We start from the raw sequence: 27,972 nt of genomic DNA, 5'->3' as shown, positions 1-27,972 counted from the left end.
GAAATGTCAAATAACGTTTATTTGGAAGAGAAAAATCATAGATTTTTTTTTTAACCAAAGAACAAGAAAAGAATCACCTTAGTAGATCTCAATGTGTGCTCCTTTGGTGGCGCAACAAACATCAAGGCGGTACTCAACCTCCATCCAAGTGTTCTTCAACATTTGATGAGTGACGGAGCCACATGCATCGATAATTCTTTCATGGAGATCATTGAGGTCTTGCACAGGTGTTTGGTAAACCATAGTCTTCACATAACCCCAAAGGAAAAAGTCCAAAGGAGGCAAGTCTGGTGACCGTGGTGGCCATGTAATGGGTCCACCCCTCCCAATCCAATTACCAGCGAAATTGTTATTAAGGAAGTTAGTAACACAACGGGCATAATGTGGGGGGTCCCATCCTGCTGAAACATGTACCCATGAGGTATACGAGGTACAGCATACTGTTGCAACATTTGCAGGTAACTTGCACCTGTAACACTGTAGCTTCCTCAAAGAAAACGGGGCCAATTACGGAATCTCGCGTCAAACCACACCACACATTCAACTTTGGACTGTCGCGTTCATGTTCAATAACTGCATGGGGATTCTGCTCACCCCATATTCTACAGTTATGCCTATGCACTTTTCCGAAAATGTGGAAGGTAGCCTCATCTGAAAATGTTACGCGTCAGGAATTCATTGTCATCATCAATGCATGATAGCACTTCACTAGCATAATCAAACCTAGCGGGTTTATCACTGCACTTTAGTTTCTGAACAAGCTGTAACTTGTAGGCTCTAAGCCTTAACCTTTTATGTACGATATCATGCACAGTAGAACGTGGAATTTGAAGTTAAGAACTAGCACGTCTCACAGATTTAAGCGGGCTTCTCTGGAAAGCTTCCTGAACTGCAACCACTTTATCCTTGCTCACACGCTTCTGACCACTACTTTTCTTCCTGAACAAAGACCCTGTTTCCAGCAATTGTTTATGCCATTTAACAATATAATGACATTCTGGTGCTTCTTGTCCCATACTGATGCCGGAATCTTCTTTGTACCGTTACAGGAGACTTCAATTCTGCAAACCAAAAGCAGCACTCAACTTTCTGACTAACAGTAAACGGCGCCATTGTACAGACTACTCACGAACAAAGCCGCGCATGCGCTTAATTATGTTACGATTTTTTCCCTTCTGGTGGTAAAAAAAATTCCTTTCTTCCCTCTTCCAAATAAACGTTATTTGACATTTCTATCGTTAACGATTGTTGAGTTATTTAAATTCTTTATTAGTATATTTTTTCTCGGACACACTGTATTGATTAATGTGAGAAGTCGGTCAATGTAGCGAGTACAAAAGGCCAAAGATTGAAAATTTTTTGTAATTCTCAGCATGGTCTAGTTTTAAAAGCACAAGTTTTAGAGGGGGGGGGGGTTTAGCTCTCTGACAATGGGGTACCAATAAAAATATCCCATGCAATGTTATTGAAGACTGATAAGTTATTCATCTTTTACAGTATCTCATATACATTATGCAATTTTAATTATACTAACGTAAAGAATGAGGGGGGGGGGTGCACACACTACAAATTGATTGAAAGTTTACCCTTAAGTTCATTTGTAGAGAGTATCTCTTATGGATGATTTCCTATACAACATTTGACAAACATGAAATTCAGTTACCTCTGGCTGGTTTTGTCAGTCTTGTATCCCACACTAAACAGCAGCCATCCAATGAACATGAGGCAAACATGTTGTTGTGCTGAGGGTTAGCATCCACAGATTCCACTTGGTGCGTGTGTGCAGGGCGGTACGTGTGCTCTGAAAGAAGTACATCCAAATTCCACACTTTGATGCTGGAAAGAAAAAGGTATTAGGTAATCACTACCATTGTGGACGGCAACAGATATATTTACATCTAACGAAGTCAGTCCTTATAATGTTTCCCCGTTTTGAATTTAATGGTTGGTAAATTTTTCTTTTTACAATGATTATGCCAAATACACATTTATCACAACAGTTATGGGATAGCTGATTATTAGAGCCACATATTTATGGCAAATAGATCATCAAGATTTTGGGCACAAAAACTTGGCACATTTCGGGATCAAAAGCAGTATAAAAAAATGGCATTTTGGTGTTAAAATGATTAATAAAAAAACCCTAAATGTGATTTAACAACTACACTCATCACACAAAAGATACAGAATAACATGTATTCTTAAATAATATTTAAAAATACTAAAACTTATTGTACTTACGATTGGTGAGTATATATTATTTCCGAACAACGTTTCAGGAAACCGCTGTTCCCTGCATCAGGTTCTATTTTGACTATCAAAAACACTCCACAGCCACGTCAAGTCGATTCAAAAGCCAGGAAAAAGGATATAGGTATGAATTTAGAAAACTTGCCAAAACCTGTTAAAACTGCCAATCCCACGCTACTATTTAAAACAACAAACGTTAAAAATCAATCTAAAAGAAGCATTTCAACTTAAAAAGTTAAAAAGGCGCACACCATTTCACTTCCCCAAGGCGACTTCAGAATGCCTTCTCTCTTGAATCGACTTGACGTGCCTATGGACTGTTTTCGATAGTCAAAATAGAACTTGATGAATGGAACAGTGGTTTCCCAAAACGTTGTTCGGAAATAATATATACTCACCAATCGTAAGTACAATAAGTTTTAGTATTTTTAAATATTATTTAAGAATACGTGTTATTCTGTAATTGTGAGTAATTCGCACAACCATAAGTTATGAGTTCATACATCGATACGAAAGATACATTTCCCTTCTAAGAGAACATTTATGTAGTTATCAGAGTAATAAGTTTATTCCTGTGTAAAGGAGTCCATTTTTGCTTCTCAAATATTTACAGCAGAATTAATCAATTTTCCATGAATTGTAAAAAACGAATTATGCATTCCTCTACTGATTATGATCGTAGTTTCAAAAGATGTCAGTATATGGCAGTACAATCCAGCTTGATTGTAACTAACCAAACTACTTACACCACCAAAACACACACATTCTCCCTGATGTTGTGTATTTCACTTTAAAAGGTAGTAGGATAAACCTTAATATTATCAAAGATGCATCAACTGATTTTTTTAAAACAAATAAACTTAGTGATGTTTAGCATATCAAATTAAGTAAAGCTGGAACTGAAATAAAAGTATTTAGTAAAAGTTAATGCTTTTCCTTGTGCACTGCTGAATCATGCCATGAATGCACACAGGGGTGTGGAAGTAGAGCTCCAATATTCTTGGTCTTGGCCATAGTTGTCGGTGACGTGATCAGCACAACACACTGGTGGCTTAACCCCTCACCCCAGAACACACTGATTAGATGCAATTACACACAAAGCTGATTTCATACTAAGAATTTTTAATTATCATATAAATGACATGTGAAAAAAATACATTTTCACAGTGACCAAAATCATTAATTTATTAAGACAGAAGGAATTATTAAAATGGGATCCGAAAAACACTATGTGCCTCCACAAGTTATTGAACACAGGTGTCCTTTGGTTACATGGGGATGCTATCAAGGAGGCTCTTTTAAATATCGATTTGTGTAAGATAAAATTTTAGACTTATTTCCTGCATTGTTATAAAAATGATCTGGTTAGCCAGAAAGCTATTTCCAAATTATTGATTCAGTTGATGTTTTAAGTCCACTTTATGCACAGAAAGGCCAATCGGGACTGGACCTACAGTTCAAAGTGGGATCCGAACCACTATATGCCTTCACTGGGTATCGAACCCGGAACCCCTTGATTACAAGGCAACAACGCTACTACCATTGTGCCATTGGAGATGACCCTATTTATAAAATGAAAACAGCAACAAAACACTATGTAATTGGGATAATTTTATTCATAGGCAGGCCATCAATGAAAACATACTTATTAAATTCAACTATATATTTAGGATGGCATATCAGTAGTTCAATAATAAAAAAAAAAATTATTAGCTTTATACTGGAACACTCATATCAAGTGTGCACTGATGTATAACACAACACCCCACTATCATAGTTCCATATAGATTACTGATTAACATTCCTACCTCATATCCATACTTCCCGAAACCAATGTTGACTTATCAGGAAAGAGAGAGAGGGAGAGGACACCATCATTGTGCTCACAGCAGGAAGCAAGAGTCGAGAAGTGGAAGACATGTTCGTCAGGAACCTCTGCTACTTCCAACATCTGTACAACTCCAGTGTCCTCACCAATCAGCAGCTGGTGAAACAAACACACATTAACAAATAACAGAAATGCAAACAAATGAGATAAAACAGTGTCATGTAAAATGTCATCATGTTGCTGTTGGTGGAGGATTCTGTCATTTTCTACTTTGAGTGCCCATGAGATCTGTAGTTAGGATGTAGGATGCATGAAAGCATGCAAAGATAATACAGCACTTCTTCATGAATCACAGTTTAACTCCTCAAGCTAGTACATCTGTACGTACACATACCCTGGTTTTAATGGCTGTTCGATATACATGCAAACATGTGATGCTCGTGGAACTGCTGTTAGATGACACCTGATGACAGTAGATACATATTGTTTGAACCAGTTTACCATATGAGGCCTAAACTTTACTGCCCTTTACAGGAAAAGAAAAATCTATTTGTTCCACAATGTTTTCATAAGTCAAACACATACAATGACCGACTCCTTACCACTGATGCAGAAGTGATCAAAAATCTTTTAACATTATGAATTTCAACTTTGCTTCTGATAGTGCAAAAAGTGAACTAGATTAGAGACACGATAATTGTATCCAAATTGTCGAAGTTTCTTTTAAGTCTACTTTATGTATAGGCTAATTGCGACTGGATTTACAGCTTCAAGTACTGTTTGACCAGCGATCCGAGAGCTCTCGAGTTTTCTGCGCATGACCGAAGTAGAAGAGTCCAGTCGTAAATTGGGGGAGTTTGCAGAGTCGCTTCTCTGAAATGCGAGCAGCGCGAGTGTCACGTGGGGAGAGAGAGCAATGTTGCCAACCGGAGAATATTGACACAAGATATTGGAAGTGCTCTGGCCGTGGAGAGTCTTGAACGTAGCGCCAGTTCGGCATCTTTGACCCAAACCCAGAGGAAGCCGACTGGACCCGTATCTGGTTTCGAGCCACCACTATGGGTGTTCGGAAGGGTGGGGGGATGCCCCCCCCTGAAAAATGAAAGTCAACCAAAAATTATGTATTTCGCACATATAGTTTTCATTTAGGCACAATAATATGTGATAATTATTGCATGATCACCATAAATTCAAATTTAAGCAATGTGTTTTTAGGGAACAGCACTATTTTTGAGAAAATGTGCCTTGCTTGCCCCCCCCCCCCCTGGAAAAAAATACCTTCCTTGCCCCTCCCTGGAAAAAATCCTGCGGACGTCCATGGACACCACCTTTTTTTTCCGTAAAGCAATGTTATCACTTTTTTGCCTGCAGTGTTTAGACATCCATTCACTCACTACGACGTTTTACTCCCATGGTCTTTATATTATATATATAAAAAAATAGCACAGCACAATAACACTAATCGAGATTCAACTCTTCAATACAACAGTGAACCTAAAATTGACATTGGAATTTTAGTGGGGGACTGGATATTAAATTGAGGGGTATGCTTGCAGTTTTTATCTTACTATACTCGTGAGAGCCTTTATTATAAATTACAATATTATTACTTTTTATTCTAATAATTGTAACCCAATTGAAGTGTATGGTAGCCTGATGTGTAATTAGACTACTGGTATCACAAGCCACTAACAAGTCTCGTTAGATGCGATGTGTTCAGGTATATATTGTCACCCGCTGTTTTTATTTTTTCATCGGAGATCACGACACGTCGCAACACCTTACTGAAGGTATTGTAAACTGCAACACCTCACAACCCACCAGGGTGCAAAATCATTGAAAACTGGTGAGGGGGAGAAAGTTCTTAACCTAAAACTCCCCTCCCCACAAACATGTGTGAATTATGCGATGTACATATTTGTAATGTTATTAAACGTAAAAATAAATTACTCAATTAAAATAATTATGATGATTATTAATTAGGAATTAATTTGTTACTTTCATACATATCAGATAGTGTAAAGCAGCTAACTAATTCCTTTACTAACCGGTTAAAGACGTTAATAAATTATAACATATTTGAAGTGGTTTTATTATGTGTAAGTTTTTGTTTAGTTTGTGCATTATGTTAATATAAATCAATTAGATTTCATACTTATTATTGTTTTGCATTCTTGTTTTACTTTTACTGTGCGTATTGATGTAGATTTGTTAATGATCTCTTGAGAGAGAAAGCATTCAACACTCACAGCCACACTAATTTATGTGTGTTTTCGATATTATTCTTAGTAAAGTATATTTGAAATTAAAAGTAATTGCTTATCTATTCTTTGTTATAACAAAAAACTCTACCCCCCGGGGAAATTTTTTAGGCCAAGATTGTTGGTGGGGGGGGAATCCCCTCGTCCCCCCAGGATTTCGCACCCTGAACCCAACAATCCAGAAATACAAGAAAAAAAGGAGCGAAAAGAACAAAACAGATCAGCCTTTCCACGTTTCTTTCCGTATGGGGTAAAGTCTCAGCTGGGTTTTGTCTGCTGATGAAGTCACACCTGCGGCAGTCGCGAAAAGAGGCGTGTCTGACCCCAGCCTTTCCTTCTATAGCTCTTTTCAGTTGTTACGGCGTGTGCTCTATAAGCTGGCAGGGGAAGTGGAGAGCGGGGAAACGACCTATCCAGCGCAACGAGACAGGCCGGTTAGAGAGAGAGACTGCAGCGTTGCCAGAGTAGCGGGAAAGGGGAGTTGAAGTCGAAAGAACCATGAAATACAGACGTCCCATTGTTCGCGTATCGCCTGAGAATGCGTATTATCCCCATCTTGTGGTCAGTAGAATACCGATAAGTGTATGATATCAAGTGTATACGTTGTAGGAATTCTTTCCAACTGTACCGAATTGTAGCTAGCGTTGTCCATTACAATCACTGTGTCTTTGATGTTCCTTTCGTCAAGCGTATCTAAAAACTGCAAAAAACCACTGAAAACTAATTTACATTCCTGTAGAAAACCAATGTGACTGGAACCTACGTGACAAACAATAACACGCCCACCTTTACCCACGGGCACTTTTAAACCCCCTGTACCCTCTTTACTTTGCCAGATTTTCGTTGGGGCGTAATTCTGATGTATGTACGTTTCATCTCAATGAAATACCTATATAGGGCAAAGGTTCCTTATTTTTTTAGAAGATGCATTTTTCGCAAAAACGTTACTCTGGCTGTAACTATATCGGCTCTCTCCATCAGATATCGTCTACCGTCGTTGCTCTTTTTGTACTTGAACCCCATATACTTCAGTATCCTCCACAACGACGAAACTCCCCACTGAAAGCTTATTTGTGTATGCAAATCAACGAAAACTTGTTCAGTGTTGGATATTCACCCTTTACATAATACCCGAGGATAATTCTTCTTGTTATATCTTTATCGCAACCGTCGATTGCCTTTGTGATACTGTTCCTTTTTATTCGTTTGCACGGTGATTCAAATGACGTGGACCCCGACGCCTCAAGACTGTCTTTGCCTTCCCTAACAATATGCTGCACAGTTCGCGTCACAATGGAACACCGAGAGTACAAATAAACGTCACATCACATGCCACATACACGTTTATCGAAGAAACAATGCAGTTAGGCAATACACGACGCAACAACAATTACTCCCACGTATGTTGTTCCTACATTCCGCTCATAACAAACAGGAATCAACACTGGGGCAAAAGACCATCAGCAACGCGGTGAATTGGCAACACAGCAACGTGCAGAACGAAGTTAGTGCTGCAGCTTCCTCCCTCAACTGCGTAACTCTCGGCTCCACCGCTAGGTGGTCTGTTCTCTGGTTGGTCAGCGGAATGTTACCCGCTCCCCCTGCCAGCTTCTAGAGCGCACGACGTAAGAACTGAAAAGAGCTATAGTAGCCTTGGGTTGTTAGGGGGAAAACTGATCTTTCGGAACTTTCTTTGGTGTAAAGTGAGGTTGGAATCCGGACGAGGAGTATAAACAAAACGTGGAAAGACGAAGTTTGTTCGTGTGTGTGTGTTTGTAGTGTGTTCGTGAAAAGTTCTGTATCTGCTTTTGTAATGATGGCGGCAGGACCGTCACAACGTTCTGGTGTTAAACCTCTACGCAGCGTGTGCAAACAGATGGTACACAATGTGCTTGCATTCTGCGACAAAGAAGCATTAGAATGCCACCCTCTAATTCCAATTTCGCAGGCTACAAAAAGTGCGAGTGCAATCGCAGGCGTATCAGAGGCGACTGTGAAGAGAATTCGCAGTGAAGCAAATGGCGAAGATAACCTGCAATTTCGATCACCCCGAAAACGCCAGAGAAAAAGCGTTATTGAGAATGTTGCTTTAGACGATTTTGATACTGCTGTAATAAGAAGAGCTATACATGAATTTTATGTGGTCGAGAAAACTGTGCCAGCCATTCGTAAATTGCTTCCTGTGTTGAACGAACGCATTGGGTTTCGTAGGAAACGTGAAACCTTAAGGAAAATTCTCCACGAGATCGGTTTTTGTTTCAAAAGGTCACAGAACAAAAGAAAGTTCATCATGGAACGAAATGATATAGTTTTAGCTAGAACCCTGTATTTGAGAACAGTACGACATTACAGGGAAGAAAATAGGCCTCTTGTGTTTGTGGACGAAACGTGGATAGACAGCAACCTTACATTTGGAAAATGCTGGCAAAGTAAAGACGAATGTGGAGTGGTTCAAACCGGTAATGCCTCATGGCGCATAATTGTTTTGTGTGCGGGGGGGAGAAATGGGTTTCATACCGAATTCAAATTTATTGTACAAAGCAAATACAACAAGTGGGGATTATCATGGTCAGATGAACTCGATGATCTTCAAAAAGTGGGCAAAGGAAAAACTAATTCCAAACCTTCCCCGTAATGCTGTTGTTGTTATAGACAATGCCCCTTACCACTCTATCGTAGTGAACAAGGTTCCAACAGCTTCCAATACTAAGCAAACAATTTTAGATTGGCTCGTTGCAAATAGGATCGTGCATTGTCCCCAAATGCACAAAGTTGAGCTATTACATCTGGTGAGGAGAAGAAACGTGCCTGCAAGGAAAATATTCAAATTCGACACGATACTCCAAGAACATGGATACGTTGCTTTAAGGTTACCGCCTTATCATTGCGATATTAATGCCATTGAATATGTGTGGGCAGATGTGAAAAGATTTATTCGCGATCGCAACGTAACTGGTGACACAAATATGTCAAATCTGTTGATGTACTCTGAACAGGCGATTAACAGTGTCACAGTCGAAAAGTGGAAGAAACACTGCTCTCATGTGTCTTCATTGGAAAATATCTATTGGGACAGAGACGGAATAATCGAAGAAGTCTGCGAGCCTCTGGTGGTCAATTTAAATGACAGTGATGAGTCAGCTTCCGATTCGGATGACTTGGACGATTGAACTACTTTCACAAAAGGTATGCTATTTCACATTTTTTCACATAATTTTCTGCACAACGTCATTCAAATGTTTCTGTTTTTCTGTATGCTTATATGTTGCACATCATCTTTACGAACATTTCACTTGCTGAAATGTCATTGTTGAAATGACATTTTCTTCTTTTTGTTTTATTTTTTGCCAAAATCTTGGAGAGTGACCGACCCCCATTCTAATGATGCCCCTATAAGTGAAACTGCAATTCTTTACCCTACTATCCTTCTATTTAAATTGTAAGAAGGACAAACGGCATGGTTGTGCATGTCCCTCGGTTTTCGTTACTTATGTTCTGGTGGATAAGCATCCTCGCAGATTGGTAACACTGTTCAACGTGCAACCGCGAGCGGCATTCTCCCGCCTGCCTTCCTATCGCCAACTTCCCCTTTTTCTTGGCACTTTGCCAACTGGAGCTCTCGGATCGCTGGTCAAACAGTAGAATCCAAACCACATTGTTCCGCCGCTGGAGATCAAACAAGGTGACGGTGATACCAATATATTATCAGGGGAATTACCTACATTGCAGATAATAAAAGTTGAAGAATGAGAAAATGAAGGGATTTCTGCAACAGGGAGTTATGGTTACCGAATATGAAAAGTTGTGTGAGTCGCAAGACATGTTTAGAGGACAAAATATTCATTCTGCTGTGGTTTAAAAGAGTCTTTTTTGTTATTGCTCTTTGTTCAAGAAGTGATCGACATTATTGTGGAGGAGACAAACGGGTATGCAGAACAAACACTAAAAAAGCAACCAATTTAAATTCGGCTTAAAATCGTTAAACCCGTGTCAGGTTTCCTCAAGGAAAGAAGAACTGATTGGAGTCATATCTTCAAGTAAGAAGAGAAGATGAGCCCTGGAAGTGGTTCTTTGTGGCATTTGGTCAGTGAAAGCACTCTTGAGTGTTGTGTTTATTAAAAGTTTGTTATGAGCTCGGAATGTGTAAAGAAAGAAAACCTGGAATTTTGTCAGGTATTGGCAGCTACAGAAGATGTTCATGGCAAAATGATTCCCAACTCTATTTGTAATAACATTTTGCTTCCGTTTCAACATTAACAACCCAGACTCACGTTACGTAAAGGGTGGGTGAGTGTCCGGGGCCTTGTGTCCCATGGACTTATTTACAAACCACAAGCATTGGGGACACTCCTTCGTCATTGTCAATCTATATATATAAAAATGGATGTTATGTATGTGTGTTTGTTCAGCAATAACTCTCGAATGCCTGGAGCGATTTCAACCAAACTTGGTACACATATCACTTGCAATCTCGAAAGAAATACTGTGGGGATAAAACACCCCCAGCACCCCTAGGGGTGGGAGTGGGAAGGGGACATAAAATAGCATTCTGTTGTGTGGCATTTTCGTGTCATATTCTGCAAGTTATGCTTCCTGCAACACAGCATGGTGAAGTTGGTTGCCTACACAGAAGGTGCGATATTGCTATCCTCCAGCATATACAATCTGGAAAGAAATACTGTGGGGGTAAGACACCCCTGAAACCCCTAGGGTGGGGGTGGGAAGGGGGTGACATGTAAAAATAATCGAAAACGACCGATATTAGTGTGGAATCCATAGTTTTCGGGGTCACTATGGTGAATAGTGACACTCTCAATGCCGTTCAACTCCAAGTTAATTTTACACTCTAGTTACAATTAATTATTTTCCTGTCTAATAGAAGATTGGGATAAATAAATACCCAGGCAACACCAGGCAATCAGCTAGTAATTAAATAAAACGTTGAATCCTCTACCAGGGTTATCTGGTCCTGGAAAAATCATTGAAGTGAGCATGTATTCGTTGTAAACTACGTTTCGGAAGCTTTACTGCTTCCTTCTTCAGCTGGTCGTATTTTAGGCTCGGAACATAAAGCCACGTCAGAGAAGTGTCATGCGAGGATACTAGGTGAAAGGTTTTTGAGTTAAAAACACTTCATAGTGCTCAACATATACAAAATTAAAACTACCTTTGTTAAAAACCCTTAAAACTCTTGAAAAAACATGTGGCTTGAGTGGCCGTTGAAAGCCCTTGTTCCCTGTCAAGGTCCTAGGGCTTTCAACGGCCACTCAAGTACACCGTGGTGGTGGTTTTAACATGAAGGAAGCAGTAAAGCTTCCGAAACGTAGTTTACAACGAATACATACTCACTTACGTAAGTAGACGAAATTCAATACTCTAACGTATTTGTGTTTATACATAGTGAGTAACATGCACGTAACCTATATGCTATGGAAAAATCATGAAAGCAACAAGTACAAGTCAAAAGAATTATAGATGTAATTAAAAAGGAAATCTAGTCATAAAGTGACATACTTCCCATGATGACAGGTGCAGTAGTCAGCATCTTCACTACATGTGAAAAGCAAAAAGTACAAATTCTGTGTTGCAACACTGCTTCAAATGCAGGTGAATTAGATGCTTGAGCATTAGAGATAATGCATAAGTAGTGCAAAACTGGACATGATCATGAAAATGTCAGAATGTCCAGACATTTTTCAGATACGAATCTTTTCATGAGAAGTTGATGATTGTTGTGGTTCATCTATCACTTAATATATATTTGCCACCTGAAACCATGGACCCAAACCAAAGTATATTTTCAAGGTGTACCTATTTCTTCATGATTCTGTTTTAAAAGTGTTAGTATACTAGTGTTAGGTGTGATGCTGGTAGTATTTTTTCTTTGTGTGTGTGTGAGTACAATGGCATAACAGAAAAAAAGAAATAAGTGAAAGTACTCAGGGATATGACAAGTATCATGCACGTAGGTCACATTTAAGGACTAAATTCAAGGGGGTGTCCAATGAGTTTTTGCCCTGAACCATAGGGGGTTGATATACATCCATGAAATGTTCCCAGTAAGTTATCCTGTCTTCAGATTCTATGCAGCAATATTTGTCTTTGCAGGTTGAAATGGATTCGAGGTAGTCCCATCAAAATTATACTCTATTGAAACTGGAGTGCAGGGCAGGCGTGGATCCACGGGGAGGGCGAAAGGGACGATTGCCCCTCCCAACTGCCATGTTTTGGATATATTATTATGCCTAATAATATTCAAGACTCATTTGTTCTCTATTTTTATCACCACATTTAACATGCTGGATAAGTCCACTGTATGCTCATGACAGGCTAATCGGAACTGGACCTACAGTTTAAATTTGGATCAGAATGAGTCTACAAGGTGTCTTAAAAGGGAATCGGACCTGAGACCACTGCAGAGAATGTGTTTTTATTTCTTTGTTTATTCTTTTTACTCCTCATATCTGACCTTCAGTTTACCATGACAATGGGAGGAATTATAACAACAGAGACATAGCAAAGGGTGCCCAAAGTGGGTGAGTGACTTCTGATAACTTAGTGGTTCAAAAACCTCGAGAAACATTATACACAGCAGAAACACCAGAAAATTAAGGAAACTTCACAGATTTGGTGAAATTTCTTTCGAAATATGGCCAATTACCACAAGAACATTTCAGATGTACAATAAAATGAGATGCACAATAATTATCCACATTTCTGAAATTTAAAATGTAGTGATACAGGTAAAGAGCAACGATGTCAAAATGGCTATATTAAAAAAAAGTAAAATTAGCTAAGTGCAGAGATTTCCTAATTTCACGTTCAGTTTCAATATTTACTTTCTTTAAGTTCGAAACTACTTCTTTTACATTCTAGATTATTTTGTAAGTGAAGGTGACCTTTTTTTCTGTAATTTCTGGCTAATAGTGACGATGCAAATTTAGTGATGATGAGATTGAATTAATGAAAGGACACTTACAAGGACACCCATGCCCAGATCGAGATTAGAACACGGGAATTCCTGAGGCAAGATCGAAAGTCAGTCCCTTAACACACTCAATCACCAAACAGGCATGATTATGTCATTTATGCTACATTGACTTGGCTTATTTTACTTTGCTTCTCTGCTACTTTTGGCTACTTGCAAAGATGAAGATGATGGGATAGTCACAAAGAACACACATTCCCAGCCGACATTCCAACCAGGGACCCTTATTAATGCTATATTTGTTCAAAGGTGTTTGTCTGTAAAATAGACAAACCCTGTGGCCAACAGGTCTTAGAGTGCCAAAGCCTGCCAACCAGATTTCAGTTAGATGGCACCTAGTGAACTCATAGAATCCCATCACTGTTGCTGTATACAGCTTGATAGATTAGATTGCAGAATGAATGCTACTTATTCTCTTTATCTGCTAGTTATATCCTGTGTGTTATATTTTGTGCTAACAAAATATAACACAGGATTTTCATAAAGTAACTTGGGTTCTTGCTGTAACACTATTATGCCTTGTTTTCATATTAAACACACTATACTTATTTGCTAACCAAGGAAGTTTTTTTTTTTTTAAAAAAAAATTAAAAGCACTTTACACATTACGTTTCCACCCTATATCTCTTGGATTCTTGTTATTCGGAAGAAAAATTGTAGGACCTCCCCCTATAAGGTTTTTGCCTACCGGTTGGTAGGAGATGTCGTGGAAGTTCCACCTAGGACACCTGCCTATTAGTTGGTGGCCCTATACTAGGTGTGATAGTACATGAGGTTTTCCGAGCTAGTACGAGTTCGTCTGCTCTGGAATATTGCTGAGTCGGGAAGGTCCTACTCTTGCTCAGTATCCACTGTTGTTATGCTGGGGTGAACTTGGCCAGCTTGCCACAGTACAATTACAGTAATAACAGTAATGCAGGAGATTTTTCCATGTCACTTCAGGCAAATGTAAGTGTGTAATGAAGTAAGTTTTGATAGCCAGTGTGTGTGTAGGTATGCAGATAGTAAGTATATAATGTAAGACTACTAACGGTTCTTCCTTTTGGGTCTGCAAAGTAATTCCTTAAGCTTGTAGGTTAGGTTGACTGTAGGTTGAGTGATAGGTACTTCAAGTGCTTTGTGCAATTTTTATTATCTTAGCTTTAAACATGTCAGTATTTGCAGACTCAAAAGGAAGAATGGTGTATTACAAGATATTGCTGTGGACATGAAAGCGAGATCTTGTTATACACAGATGCAATCGATATTTACATCGAGTGTATTTGCAAGCGATATATCAAGTTCATTGCACTTAATTTTTCTGGAGCAAGGCTGCAAGGTACAAATGGCCTTGTGTCCCTCTTCCAACTGAAAAAACAGGCCCTCACAGATGGCTTTGAACTGATATCTACCTGTACCAACGCTAGTTGATCCCATCTTTTAAAAATATGGAGAGACATAGATTGGCCACGAACCATATTAGATGGAAAGCACATCAGATGTCAACTTCACGACCCCAAAATCAACAACGCAAGGATCCATTCTAGGTCCAGGATCCATTCTGGGCCCAGAATTGTGGAATCTAAACTTGGAGCAATCTCTAAAAAAATTAGGAAATATTTCGGAGATCAAAAGCACAATATACTTTGCAGATCAAATAATAATTGTTATGGAAGGAAATTCAAGAACCGAGTTGGAAAGATAGACCTGTATTGCGATAAACTCTCTCGAGGACTTGTGTGATACGGCGAAATTGACAATTGCCACCCAGACGACCTACTTTATAATCCTAAAGGGTAAGTTGAATAAACACCCACAGATAAAACTCAGAGAAAAATCTTAGAAGAGTAATGGAAGCTAAATATCTAGGTGTGAAATTACAACAAATGCAACAATGACATGGATTACATAACTTCAAAAGCTGAGCCTGTAATAAATAAATTGGTTCGAACACATTCAGACTCCCATTTAAAGACATATTTAAAAAATACAAAAACTTTTTTACTTATGTTTTGTGAGTATCTGGTTTTCCTTTGAACGACGTTTCGAGAACAACTGTTCCCTTCTTCAGGTTCTTAAGTTACATAGGCTATCCAAAATACACCATAGCCACGTCAATTCTTTTCTCCCAAAATTCCAGGAACAAGGATACAGGTTTGGTTATTAAAAAAGGAAAAATTGGAATCCATATTAAAACCCTTTAAAACTTACAAGCTCTTCGTTATTGTTAAAACATGGTATAAAACCATCTCAGGCTAAAAGAACACTTTAAATTAAAAACGATAAAAATATAAAAATGTGACCTCCATTTTACTCCCACGTACTGTCTGTAGGATGCCTCCTCAACGAATGCAGGAAATTGTCAGCATGCAGCTGAACATTTTGCATCTATGCACTTTGACGTGTAAATTTTAAAGAGCGGATCGGGGCTTTGCATTCTGATCTCGACCAGGCCTTGCAATATGTTGCTACGCCAATCGATAACAATGTACAATAATATCCATCTATTCCGCCCTGGACCCCTTAAAAGAGCGAATCCGTAGAGCATAGTTGTTGTTGCGTTTCTTATTTAAACACTGGACTGATTATATACACTATTTAATGTACACTGACACTGGACTACATTGGAATGGAGTCGACCACCGTGTAGCAATGTCTTCGCTGTTTTTTCGTACAGTGCGGGTATTTCCCGATATGTACCACGCCCTGCACAGTCTCCGAAGCAGAGTCTGCACTGTCCTGCCACCTAGTGGCGACAAGTATAATGAATACTTAAGATATACAAATTTTCACACATTGATAACACAAATAATAATACATACACTAATCTATCCCAAACATAGTCCCCCCCTCTTGATCGAGTCGATCAACAAAAGTACAACTAATGATCTATTGGAAGAGGCACTAGTTTGTTAACTGGACGTTTATAAGTTGAAGACGAAGTGCGAACAGTTGCAACACGTACTAGTCCATCCGCACCAGGATGCACTTGTTCAACTATAGCAAGTTTCCATGTAAGTGGAGGTAGGTGATCTTCCTTCACTAAGACCACTGTTCCTGGTTCCAAATTCTTCCTTTGGGTGTTCCACTTGGTCCTCTGCTGCAGGGAATGCAAGTAGTCCTTTGACCAACGGTCCCATAGTTGTTGGTACATCTGCTGCAATCTCTGCCATCTGGATAAACTGGATTCTTTGCTGTTAGTTAGACTAGGCTCAGGAAAACTAGTTAGGGGTGCACCAATAAGGAAATGGCCAGGGGTTATAAAACTGGGATCTGTAGGGTCATGTGACAATACTGTGAGGGACCTGGAGTTAAGACAGGCTTCGATTTGAACTAAGAGTGTTTCAAGTTCTTCGAAAGTGAGAGCAGAGTTCCCTACGATTCTCCTCAGGTGATGCTTCATGGACTTTACTCCTGCTTCACAAAGTCCAACCATATTTGGGCTATTGGGTGGTAGAAAATGCCATTTGAATCCTTCCTGAGCTGCATGGTCTTCTAAAGACTTGTTGAAGTCTGATGATTGGAATAAATTCTTCAAGTCTTGTAATTCACGATTGGCACCGACGAAATTTCTTCCGTTGTCGCTGTACAAGTTCAAACATTTTCCTCTGCGTGCCGTAAATCTTCGCAAAGCAGCAATGAATGACTTGGTGCTGAGATCTCCGACCAATTCTAGGTGTATTGCCTTGGTGGCAAAGCATACAAATACTGCTACATATGCTTTCAGCCTTGATTTGCTTCTAGTGATTGACGGCTTGATGATAATTGGTCCAGCGTAATCAATTCCAGTGTTTAGAAATGGTCTAGTGGACTGTATTCTGGATGGTGGTAATTGTCCCATGAGTTGGTTGGAAATAGATGCTCTTAATTTGAAACAAATGAGGCACTTGTGGAGAATAGCTCTGACCACTTGTCTGGCTCTTGGTATCCAGTACTCCTGTCGTAATGAAGATATAAGGAGTTGCGGTCCTGCATGTAATAGCCTGTGGTGTTCTGAAAGAATGATCAATTCAGTTAAATGATGCTTTGGTGGCAATATGATTTGATGTTTGCTATCATATGGTAGCTGTGAGTGTCTAAGTCTTCCTCCAACTCTGAATACTTGCTTGTCATCTAGGAAAGGATGCAAGTCTGAAAGTTGACTATCCTTTGACACCTGACTGTTAGAAGACAATTCTCTTATTTCCTTGCCATAAACTTCGTGTTGCATGCTTCTAATGCAAGTATGTAACGCTGATCTTAAGTCACTTGCTGACAATGATCCTATGTGTTTCTCTTGTTTGTTCTTCGCATTGTGTAGAAATCTCAAACAATATGCAATCACTATTTGAAGTTTCAATAACGACGAAAATCTGCTGATAAATTCTATTGTTGGTGCATTTGTGACTAGACTTACTGTAGTTGTTCTTTGTTCTTCAAGTTCGTCGAGTTCGAAGTCATCATCCCTTCACGATGTTGGACTCGAAGGCCATGCTGTTGCTGGAAGTGATAGCCAATCAGGGCCATGAAACCACATTTGAGAGGTGTGTAGTGAGTCTACATTTGTCCCTCTGCTGATTAAATCTGCGGGGTTCTGTGCTGACACTACATGTTTCCACTCCATGTTGAGTTGTTCTGGTAACTTATCGTCCCATTCCATGTTATAGAACCATAATTGTTGTAGAAATATCTTGTAAGAAATTACTATTGGACTCACTAGTCCCAAAGGATCAAAGATTGATGCGACAATAGAAGCTACTTGTCGTTTAGTGATGTTGTCTTCATAACATGACACTATCTCCTTGTTATTTGCTTGCAATTTATCGGTGACTGGATCCCATGTGAGGCCTAAAGCTGTAACGTTTGCTCCCTTGTCAAACTGAAATGGTAGTTGCATTTCTCTATGAGTAGCTGGTACTGCTTCAAGAAGTTCTTGATGATTAGAACACCATTTCTTCAAAGTGAATCCTGCTGAATTCAGTAAATCGATTAGTTCTCCTTGCAACTGTCTAGCTTCTTCAATAATGTTAGCTCCAGTGAGGAGGTCATCAACGTAAACATCTCGTTGTAAAACTTTGGATGAATTCGGAAACTTGGTTGCTTCCTCTTCAGCTAACTGCTGCAATGTTTTGGTCGCCAAAAATGGTGATGATGCCAAACCAAATGTGACTCTTGTGAGCTCGAACGTTTGTACTGGCATATCTGTAGATTTTCTCCAAAGTATGCGTTGAAACTTAGTGTCATCTGGATGAATCAGGATTTGTCTGAACATCTTCTCGGCATCTGCCGTAAATACAACCTTGTGCGTTCTGAAGCGAAGAGCTATAGACTGAAGATCGTCATGTGTGGTTGGACCGACCATCAGTATATCGTTTAATGAGACTCCATTTGTTGTTTTTGCTGATGCATCAAAAACAATTCTGGTTTTCGTGATGCTGCTGCTAGGTTTGAATACTGGATGATGTGGTAAATAGTATGACACGTCATCAGCTTCATTTGGATCTGGTTGTACTGGCTTCATGTGTCCCAACATTTCATACTCCTCGATTATTCTGCTGTATTCCTCTTTCAACTCTGGTTGTTATTGAAACCTCTTCTCTAACTGATGTAATCTGAATAATGCCTGGTTGTATGAATGTCCTAGCTCTGTATGATCTGATCGAAATGGGAGTCGAACAATGAAACGCCCTGTTTCGTCTCTGTTGGTGTGTTGATTGAAGTGGTTTTCACAAGCTACTTCTTCAGCTGTTTTTGGTTTCGAGTACATTTCCTCCAACTTGAAAAAATGCCGTAATTGAGAATCCAAATTATCCTCCATGCGCACAAAACATGCTACTGTGGGTGTACTAGGTTGTACAGGCTGTTCCATCCGACCAGCTAAAATCCAACCTAATTCAGAATTTTGAAGAACTGGATAGTTTTCATCTCTCGTTTGTCTTTCAGGAAGAAGTAAGTGCAAGTAAAGTTCCGATCCAATTAGTAGATCTATCCCTTCTGGTATGTAGAAATCTGGATCTGCTAACTCAATGTCGGTTGGTAGGTTCCAATGTTCATGATGAATAACTTGAGAAGGTACGTTCCCTGTGATGCGTGGGAGTATCAGACAAGTAAGTGAAGTCTGGAAGTCTGACACTCTTGAGCGCAGCTGAATGTCTACACTGTGCTTGGCTTCCGATGAAACATTATTGATTCCTCTGATTGGAATATGATTTTTCTGCTTTCGCAACTGTAGTCTCTGAACAAGATCTTCCTTGATGAAATTTGACTGAGACCCACTGTCCAGGAGAGCTCTACATGTATGTGGCTGTCCCCTAGAATCGATGACTTCTACTAAAGCTGTTGATAGCAGAACGTGTGATCTTGGTTTACTCTTAAATGTGCAGTATGAAGATTGTACTGAAGTTGTCCTTGCAGCTTCGTTCCTCGTGTCTGGTGAGTCATTCCTTGGTTGGTCTTGCCTTAGAGGACCTCCTCGTTTACCGCCTTCGTCTGGATGCAACAGTGAATTGTGTTTCAATCCACAGCGTCTACAATTACCTGAAGTACAGTTCCTAAAATTATGATTCGATCTGAGACAATTATAACAAAGTTTGTTGTTGCGCACACACTCTTGTTTCTGCTTCAGACTTGCGCCTGCAAAAGACTTGCATGAATATAAGGAATGTGCTAATTTACAGAAATAGCATTGTGTATTTGTAGTTGTCAGGTAAGAATTTAACTGACGGATGTGTTTCTGTTTAGGGCTAACCTTGTGTTCACTGACATTTTTGTTTACGTGAACAGACTTCATTGATTCCAAAGCTTGACATTTTTGTTCTAGAAAGGTGAACAGTTCCTTTAGTGTAGGGAACGACCGATCGGTATGGCTTAATTCCCATTCCCTTCTTGTGTGAGAATCAAGTTGAGCCAAAAAATGATGTATCAAAATAACATCTTCTAACGGTGTTTGTAATTCAAGGGCTCGAAGAGCATTTAAGTTACTGGTGGCATCATTGATAAACTGACGTAATTCTGTGGGATTTTCCTTGTTAATTGCGTTCACATGCAATATGTTATTGACATGACTTGCTGCTATCAGTCGTTTATTTTCATACCTATCCTTCAACAATTGCCATGCAATATCGTAATTTGAATCAGTCATGGGCAAAGTATCTATAAGTGTTCTTGCTTCAGATTCCAATGATGAACGCAAGTAGTGGAATTTCTGTATTTTAGGAATATTGTCATTTGTGTGAACCATAGCCTGAAATGCATCTGAATATGCTAACCAATCCTGATAATTACCGTGAAACGTGGGTAAAGATACCGTGGGTAATTTGATGTGCTTGGTGCCTAATGATGAAGCATTGTTTACAACATCCGATCCATCTGTAGGTGCAGCTTGTGCTTGTTTATGTTTCTCTATAATGGATTCCATTTTACCCCGTACCTTGTAGTAAACTTCTTCAAATTCCTCCCTGTGAGGTTCGTGATTCTCGTTTATATCTTCTACTTCTAAACGTGTTTGAACATCATCATATTTTTCCCACAAAGGTGTTAAATTCTGTAAACGGACCCTTACTTCTTGAACTTCCCCCGTATCTTCAAAGGAATTAACAAATGCTTGTGTTCGTGTTAACTGGCCCCTAAATCCAGCTCTCTTGCGTATCAACACTCTTTTGTCTTCTTCATCCATCGCGAAGGAAAGAGGGCAAGATGTGTAGGAAATAGTACGTGAGGAAAGAGTAAACAAAATATGGTGCGAGCCTAGCTAACTACTGACCTTGACCTGAAGCGTCCCTGGGTGTTGGCGATGACGTCACTTCAGCCGACAGCAGGATACTGTAGTGGATGCTTGAAACTGTCCAAATTTATGATACTCAGTCCCGTGATGAGTTATCGTAGCAGATAACTGATTGTCCACTGAATACAACCGTGTATAATTCGGTCTTGTAACAAAACATTCGACGTTCGCACGATATAACAATACGGAATGTCTGTTCAAACCACACGCGTAACGGTTGTGATTGAAAATTACACGTAATACGTAATAAGTACTGTGACACAGAAAGTTCTACGGAGCACATAACATGCAACCATATATTGACGTAAGTACGAATGTCAGTACACATCTGTAACTGGAACACTGCATACAAAGTCACTTCGATACCGCGCGAAAGCACTCGTTCTTTCCATGGCAGGCGAGTTGAGACGTTTGTTGTGATGCGTAACACGTCATATCTCACAGAGATTGTTCACTTGGTAAACTAATCCGGCCCGGAGGACCATAAAATGTTGTGTTTCTTATTTAAACACTGGACTGATTATATACACTATTTAATGTACACTGACACTGGACTACATTGGAATGGAGTCTACCACCGTGTAGCAATGTCTTCGCTGTTTTTTCGTACAGTGCGGGTATTTCCCGATATGTACCACGTCCTGCACAGTCTCCGAAGCAGAGTCTGCACTGTCCTGCCACCTAGTGGCGACAAGTATAATGAATACTTAAGATATACAAATTTTCACACATTGATAACACAAATAATAATACATACACTAATCTATCCCAAACAGTTGTCTCCTGCTAAAAGAACCATATAGCTATTGTTCATATAAAACAGTGCAATTGTAGGTTCGGTGAGGTACAGGACTCTGAAATTCACCCCTCCCAACAGTAATTTCTGGATCCACTACTGGTGCAGGGCAGTAATAATGTACTCCCATTAGAAAGGAACAAAGCTAAGAATATCTACAAGGAAATGACAAGTGCATATTTGGAACTATACCCACCCAATAGCACCGGGAAAACATGAAAACGACATTTCAAGTGTTTATGCACTAGTCTGAAAGACAACTCAAGAGAAGGGAGTCCTGGTTATGCAATTGATAATGACATGTTGAAGAAATTAGGAAGGCTAGACAGGACTTGAATAGATTGAATTGTTGTTTTAAGTACACTTTATGCACAGATAGGCTAATCGAGACTGGACCTACAGTTTAAAGTGGGATCCAAACCACTATGTGGATCCAACAGGTATCGAACACAGGACACCTTGATCACAAGGCGACGACTTTACCACTATGCCATATGGGAGGCCCAGGCTAGAGACAGGTGAATAACTATAAATTCCACAGGGGTTGAAATGTGTATTAGCCATGGATTTGCATCCACATTATTACATGATCACCTTCATCTGTTTCAAGTGGCCAGCCCGGTGGGTGCCACCTTTGCTAACCTGTTTTTGGAAGCAATTGGCACTTCCCTACGAACCCCTGGTACACATGACCTGCCTTGTTCAATTCCATAAAGTGTTCTCTTCCATTTGAATATTTCGAATTTTTGTGCCCGTCCTGCATCCTCAAGGAAATAAAATAGTTGCCATGACTTATAAAGTGATCCTCATAGTTTGGAATCAATAGATCCACTTTCAAGAAATTTTCTGGCTGCTGTCACATCTGTACATTGCATTCAATGTGTAAACTTATTAAATACAGTGTTTTCTTCTTGGCATTAAGGTTTGCTTCACTTCCAAGTTCATACAAATACTTCACAAATCTTACATAATGGATTACATGGGCTAAATTTGGTGCTCTTAGCTTTACAATTGCATCCCTAAATGGTAATAGGTTGATTTTGTTTTTAAGTCCATTTGATACACACAAAGGCTAATCAGGACTTAAAAGTGGAATATGAAGCAGTATGTCTCTCCACCAGGTATTGAACCTAGGACTTCTTCATGCCATTGGAAGCCCCTAAATGGTCATGTGACTAGGTTAAGGAAAATAAGTTTGTGTTGTTAGTAATTACACTTTTGAGTGGGTTAACACTTTTGTTATGGGCACAGTCACTTGAGCAATGGGCTTTCCACAACAAACTTTAGAACATTCTAATTGATTGATTGATTGATATGGTGTTTTAAGTCCACTTTATGCACAGTAAGGCTAATCGGGACTGGACCTACAGTTTAAAGTGGGATCCGAACCACTATGTGCCTCCACCGGGTATCGAACCCGGGACCCCTTGATTACAAGGCGACGACGCAACCACTGCGCCATCGGGAAGGCCCTAGAACATTCAAATTACTCTCTTTAAACTTTATGTCCAGTATTCTAAACAAGTTGATAATCCTGCTATAAAACTAATCGAAACTGTGACCAGGCTGACATGAATTCAATTTCTGTATATTATATCATCCCATGTTATTGGTTACATACCTTCTGCTTGTTCAGAAGTTTTCCATCTGCTATCCCACTTTCGCACTCGACTCCTGTTAAGCATTTCTCAACATCAGGTGCACCTTCTGGTTCCATAAAATACCAAATGGAACCAGTCCAGAAACGTCCATTCAAATTTGAGCTCCCAAGAAGTAAGTAACCATCTGCAAAAGAGTGAAGTATATAAAAATATTTTAACCTATTTAATTGACTTTTCTAGATAGTTTCAAAATCTGAATTAGCATTAAAAACTTTCACATTGCAAACCTTACAAATATGTAATTGGAGAACATGACCTGGTCTAAGAAATTGCAATTCGTTTTGTTCATTCTCCTTAAATTGAACTTCCGTTTTAAAAAGAACAATTCTCACAAATTTTATTTAATACTAAGAAAGAGAGCACCATTTTCATTTTTAAATTGATCAGGCTAAAATATACCAATAGTTTCTTCAGTGTGGTTCAACAATTCACTTGCATGAAATGTTTCTGATATTCATATTTTTGTTTAACACAGTACGTGCACCTGAGTGAATCTAACATTTATGCAGAGTAAATCTGTTATCTTACTTGCAATGGATGAATTTTTATAACTCCTTCAAAGGGAATACCATTATTTCTTGTGGCAATGTCTAAAGAGTGTCAGAAGAAAATAGTGAGAATTTAAGGTTGTAACAAACAGTTACAAGATTTTTTTTAAATTTAGTCAATACAAAATTTTCTAAAAGAGGCAGCACTGATAAAAATGGCTCTTCAGCATTCAACTTCTGTGAAAATTAACCCTTTTTATCTCCTAATTTACAAACACATTCTGTCAAATAAATACCTGGAATTGTTAAATAAAACTCAAAATATTGGTTTATTCATCCAAATTTATTGTCACCTTCAAAATAGGCCACATTTCAAGCGATACACTTATGCCAACTAATAACACTGTCCAACAAAATTGAAGTTTTTGTCTGTTAAAAGAGAAGTTGGGGGTGATTCTAATTGAATTTGATGTGCTGATTTCAAATCTAATTACAGAATTTATCCATAACCCATGAAATTTGAGTAACAGGGTACATACAAAATAGCGGGTACATACAAATCTTATATAGCCTTATAGTGATATGATGCAATATTATTTACAATGGCATACCTAGAATGTCTTCGAACTTGATTTTCGGCTGTACTTTGCCTGAGGAACATCTCTTTTTAGTGTCCAGCAATAATCTGCCAACATATTTGGAGTTCATTTTCCTTGGTATCGCCTTTTCATTTCACCAATATCCTGGTGGAAATGATCTTCATGTTTGTCGCTCATTGTACCAAGGTTTTGCGGGAAGGAATGAGGTGGGATAAAAAGTGTATCTTCAGAGACATATTACGCCCCAGAGCATGATAGTTCTGAATCAAATTACTGACAGGTTCTCGGTAATTTTCTGACTTCTTGTTTCTGAGCAAATTTATGCAAACTCCCTTGAAAGATTGCCAAGCAGCCAATTCCAGCTCATTTAGGTTCTTTTCAAAATCATTATATTTCGTTAGTTTCCTGATTTGAGGGTCAACAAATATTCCCTCTTTTAGTTTCGCCTCAGTAATTCGCGAAAACCTCTCAATGAAAAACATAAATCCACCATCCTTGCAGTCCATTCCTTTTACAAAATTCTTCATCAGACCAAGCTTTATGTGGAGAGGAGGCAGTAAGATTTTGTCTGAACTTACAAGTGGTGGATGAACAAAATTCTCCTGTCCTGTCTTCGGCCAGTTCTTTTTAACATAATGTTTTTTTTTTTATCTCTGCTGTCCCATTTACACAGGAAACAGCAAAATTTGGTGTAACCTAGTTGTGATCCTAAGAAGATAGCAATAACTTTTAAATCTCCACATATCTGCCAAGAGTATTTATACTACTGGATATTTGTTAATAACAGTTTCATGTTTTCATAACTTTCCTTCATACCCCAGGAATATGCTACGGGAATGCTTGGATATTTATTTCAATTGTGCAGTAGCACTCCGTTCAAACTTGTTTTCGAAGAGTCTAAAAACAAACGCCATTCTTCACTTTTATGGACAACGCCTAGTGACTCTAATAGACCATCGATGTAACAACAGAAAACAAGGTCCTTATCTTCAGTATACATATCTGCAAAGTCTTTTTGGTGTTGCCGGAAAAAGTAACTAGTGTCACTCTCCAACAAATGCCATCCTTTTAATCGCGATGCAAGCAGTTCTGCTTTACTCTAGCTTTCGAACTAAATCGTTAAGACCCTCTTGAGTTATTAAGTGAGGTTCAGCTGTTGAAACACTCCCCACAAAATCAGCATCATTATGCAATTCGCTACATTTGTTAGGAACACTTTCACTTTCTTCCGTTACACTTATGTGATCTGGTGGAGCAGGTATAGGAACTCCAGGTCCATGAGGCACCGGTCGAGTTGATGATTCTAGTGATGGATATTTCACTGTTTGCCTTCATTTCGAGTTTATCCCAGATATATTTGTCAAACAAAAATGGCAGTCTGTTATATGATCCTTAGGTTCCCTTCATATCATAGGAATTCCAAAAGGCATATGACGAGATCATTTCAGCCAACCACTCAAAAGCGTTACACAGTTCGCACAACAGATATCAGGGGCCCATTTCTTGTTTTCGTCTATCTTATTGTCAAAGTAACACTCATAAGCTTTTCTTACACGAGGAGTAAATGTTCCCCTATTTGCTTTTAAGGTCAACTCACCACAAATATAACAAAAATTGTTCCTGTCGTTTACCCAACTTCTTGACATGATTCTGTCTTTGCTTCGAAACACTCACTGGAACTGAAGAACACTCAGGAAAGCTTCTTTCCTCCAGACAACTTGCTATTGAAATGAGAAGTAGACATAACAGTTAAATCACAGCATTGTGTTGAAAAGTTAATCATTGTCAAATTTTTCAGTCGGATTGTTTAATAAGTTTAATTGTTGTCATTCATGCAGACATCAATGGCATAGAGCAAAGACATACAAATATTTTAAATATTGCCTACCAATCAGCTAATTATGAACTGCATGCTGCAATAATAATGCAGAATTATATTTTTATTGTTACAAAAAAATGGTGGGTGATTTACAATTTCTGACTTCATTTTCGGAATCAGCAGGTAAGAAAACATAAAGAACCGTTGAAATTTTACTTTTAACAAAATCATTGTTGAACAGTGCAGTCGTCGAAACACTTCTTACAGGCACTTTCCATTAGCTCCTTCTGCGAATTTTGTTTTATGGCTTCAATGGACTCAAAATGTCTTCCAGGAAGTGGTAATTTGAGTTTGGGAAGTCACACGGAGCCATATCTGGTGAATATGGTGCTCGATCGGTGTGTGGAACAGTGCATTATAGTGGTACACAATCCAAGAATTGTTCTTCCACAAAACTGGCCTTTTGCGGTGAACATTCTCTTTCAAATGCCTCATAATGCCTGGATAATAGTGTTTGTTGACTGTTCGCCCCACCGGAAGGAATTCCGATTTGATAACACCATGATAGTCAAAGAAAACAGTCAACATGACTTTGACATGTTATTTTCAGTTTCGTCTCATTATCGAAGTGCCATTCCAAAGCTTGTTGGCTGGATTGCATGTGAAACTCATGAACCCATGTTTTGTCACCTGTAAGATGCATTTCATGAATGTAGGACCCGAATTGGCCCATTGAAGCATGTCTTCAGCAACCTGTTTGTGGTGCTCTTTTGAAGAAAATTGAGCTATTTCGGAACAAGCCATGCCACGCCACGTTTCATGCACAAAACATCAACTAAAATGGTGCAAACAGATTCGTGAGACATGTCCAGATCCTGAGCCATCTCCCTTAAGCATGAATGACGAATTTCCATCACCATTTCCTTCACTTTGTCGACGTTTTCGTCGACTGAAACTAGGCAAGTCTTCAACCACTTCTCGCCCCTCTGAATGCTTTGTACCACTCGTGTTTTCGATAAAGTTGACTCACCATAGGCCTTCTCCAACATTTTCAATGATTCAGCACAAGAAATTTCGTTGGCAACACAAAATTTGAGGCAAACTCTTTGTTACAAAAATCATGCCACTTACACGTGCTTTTTAAATAAACAATTCCTGGTATGCTAGCACCTTCTGACAAGCAATTTTAATAGGATATGATCTATTTTCTTTTTCCCATTCTTACTCTTACAGATGGAGAGCATCATTTTCCTCACCAGTTAATAATAGAAGGGTGGGAACAAACCTCTTCTCAAGTACAGCCCTATAACTTATTTTACCCAAAATGGGAAAAGAACAGTTTTTCCTTCATCTTATGTGTTACTCTTCATGTCGATATATTCTTGCAGTTCATACTCACACTGACTCCAGCAGAAATTAAATAAATCTTGGAAATTGTAACACTGTTCCATTTTTATAGTTTAAATAATTTTGAAAAATAAAAGTCTGAAATTTGTTGAAATTGCAGCAGTAAGGATACAATTTGGAAATCATAGCGTAAG

General features: G+C 39.0%; 1 protein-coding gene across 1 annotated transcript in view; it reads right to left on the bottom strand.

Annotated features, from left to right (window-relative positions):
- The window catches only part of LOC145991424 (methylosome protein WDR77-like), a 52,501-nt gene that overhangs the window by 11,390 nt on the left and 13,139 nt on the right, over positions 1 to 27,972 (bottom strand). Inside the window, exons 2-4 of the mRNA XM_083127424.1 lie at positions 23,486 to 23,649; positions 4,059 to 4,234; positions 1,664 to 1,836 (exon numbers count right to left, since the gene is read on the bottom strand). Of these exons, the coding sequence (XP_082983550.1) occupies positions 1,664 to 1,836; positions 4,059 to 4,234; positions 23,486 to 23,649 (513 nt within the window). The remainder of the gene's footprint in view (positions 1 to 1,663; positions 1,837 to 4,058; positions 4,235 to 23,485; positions 23,650 to 27,972) is intronic.

This window comes from Lepisma saccharinum, chromosome 8 (assembly GCF_977018435.1).
Source record: "Lepisma saccharinum chromosome 8, izLepSacc3.1, whole genome shotgun sequence".
Taxonomy (NCBI): Eukaryota; Metazoa; Arthropoda; class Insecta; order Zygentoma; family Lepismatidae; genus Lepisma; species Lepisma saccharinum.
Note: the sequence above shows the minus strand (reverse complement) of the source record. Positions and strands in the feature narration are given on the sequence as shown.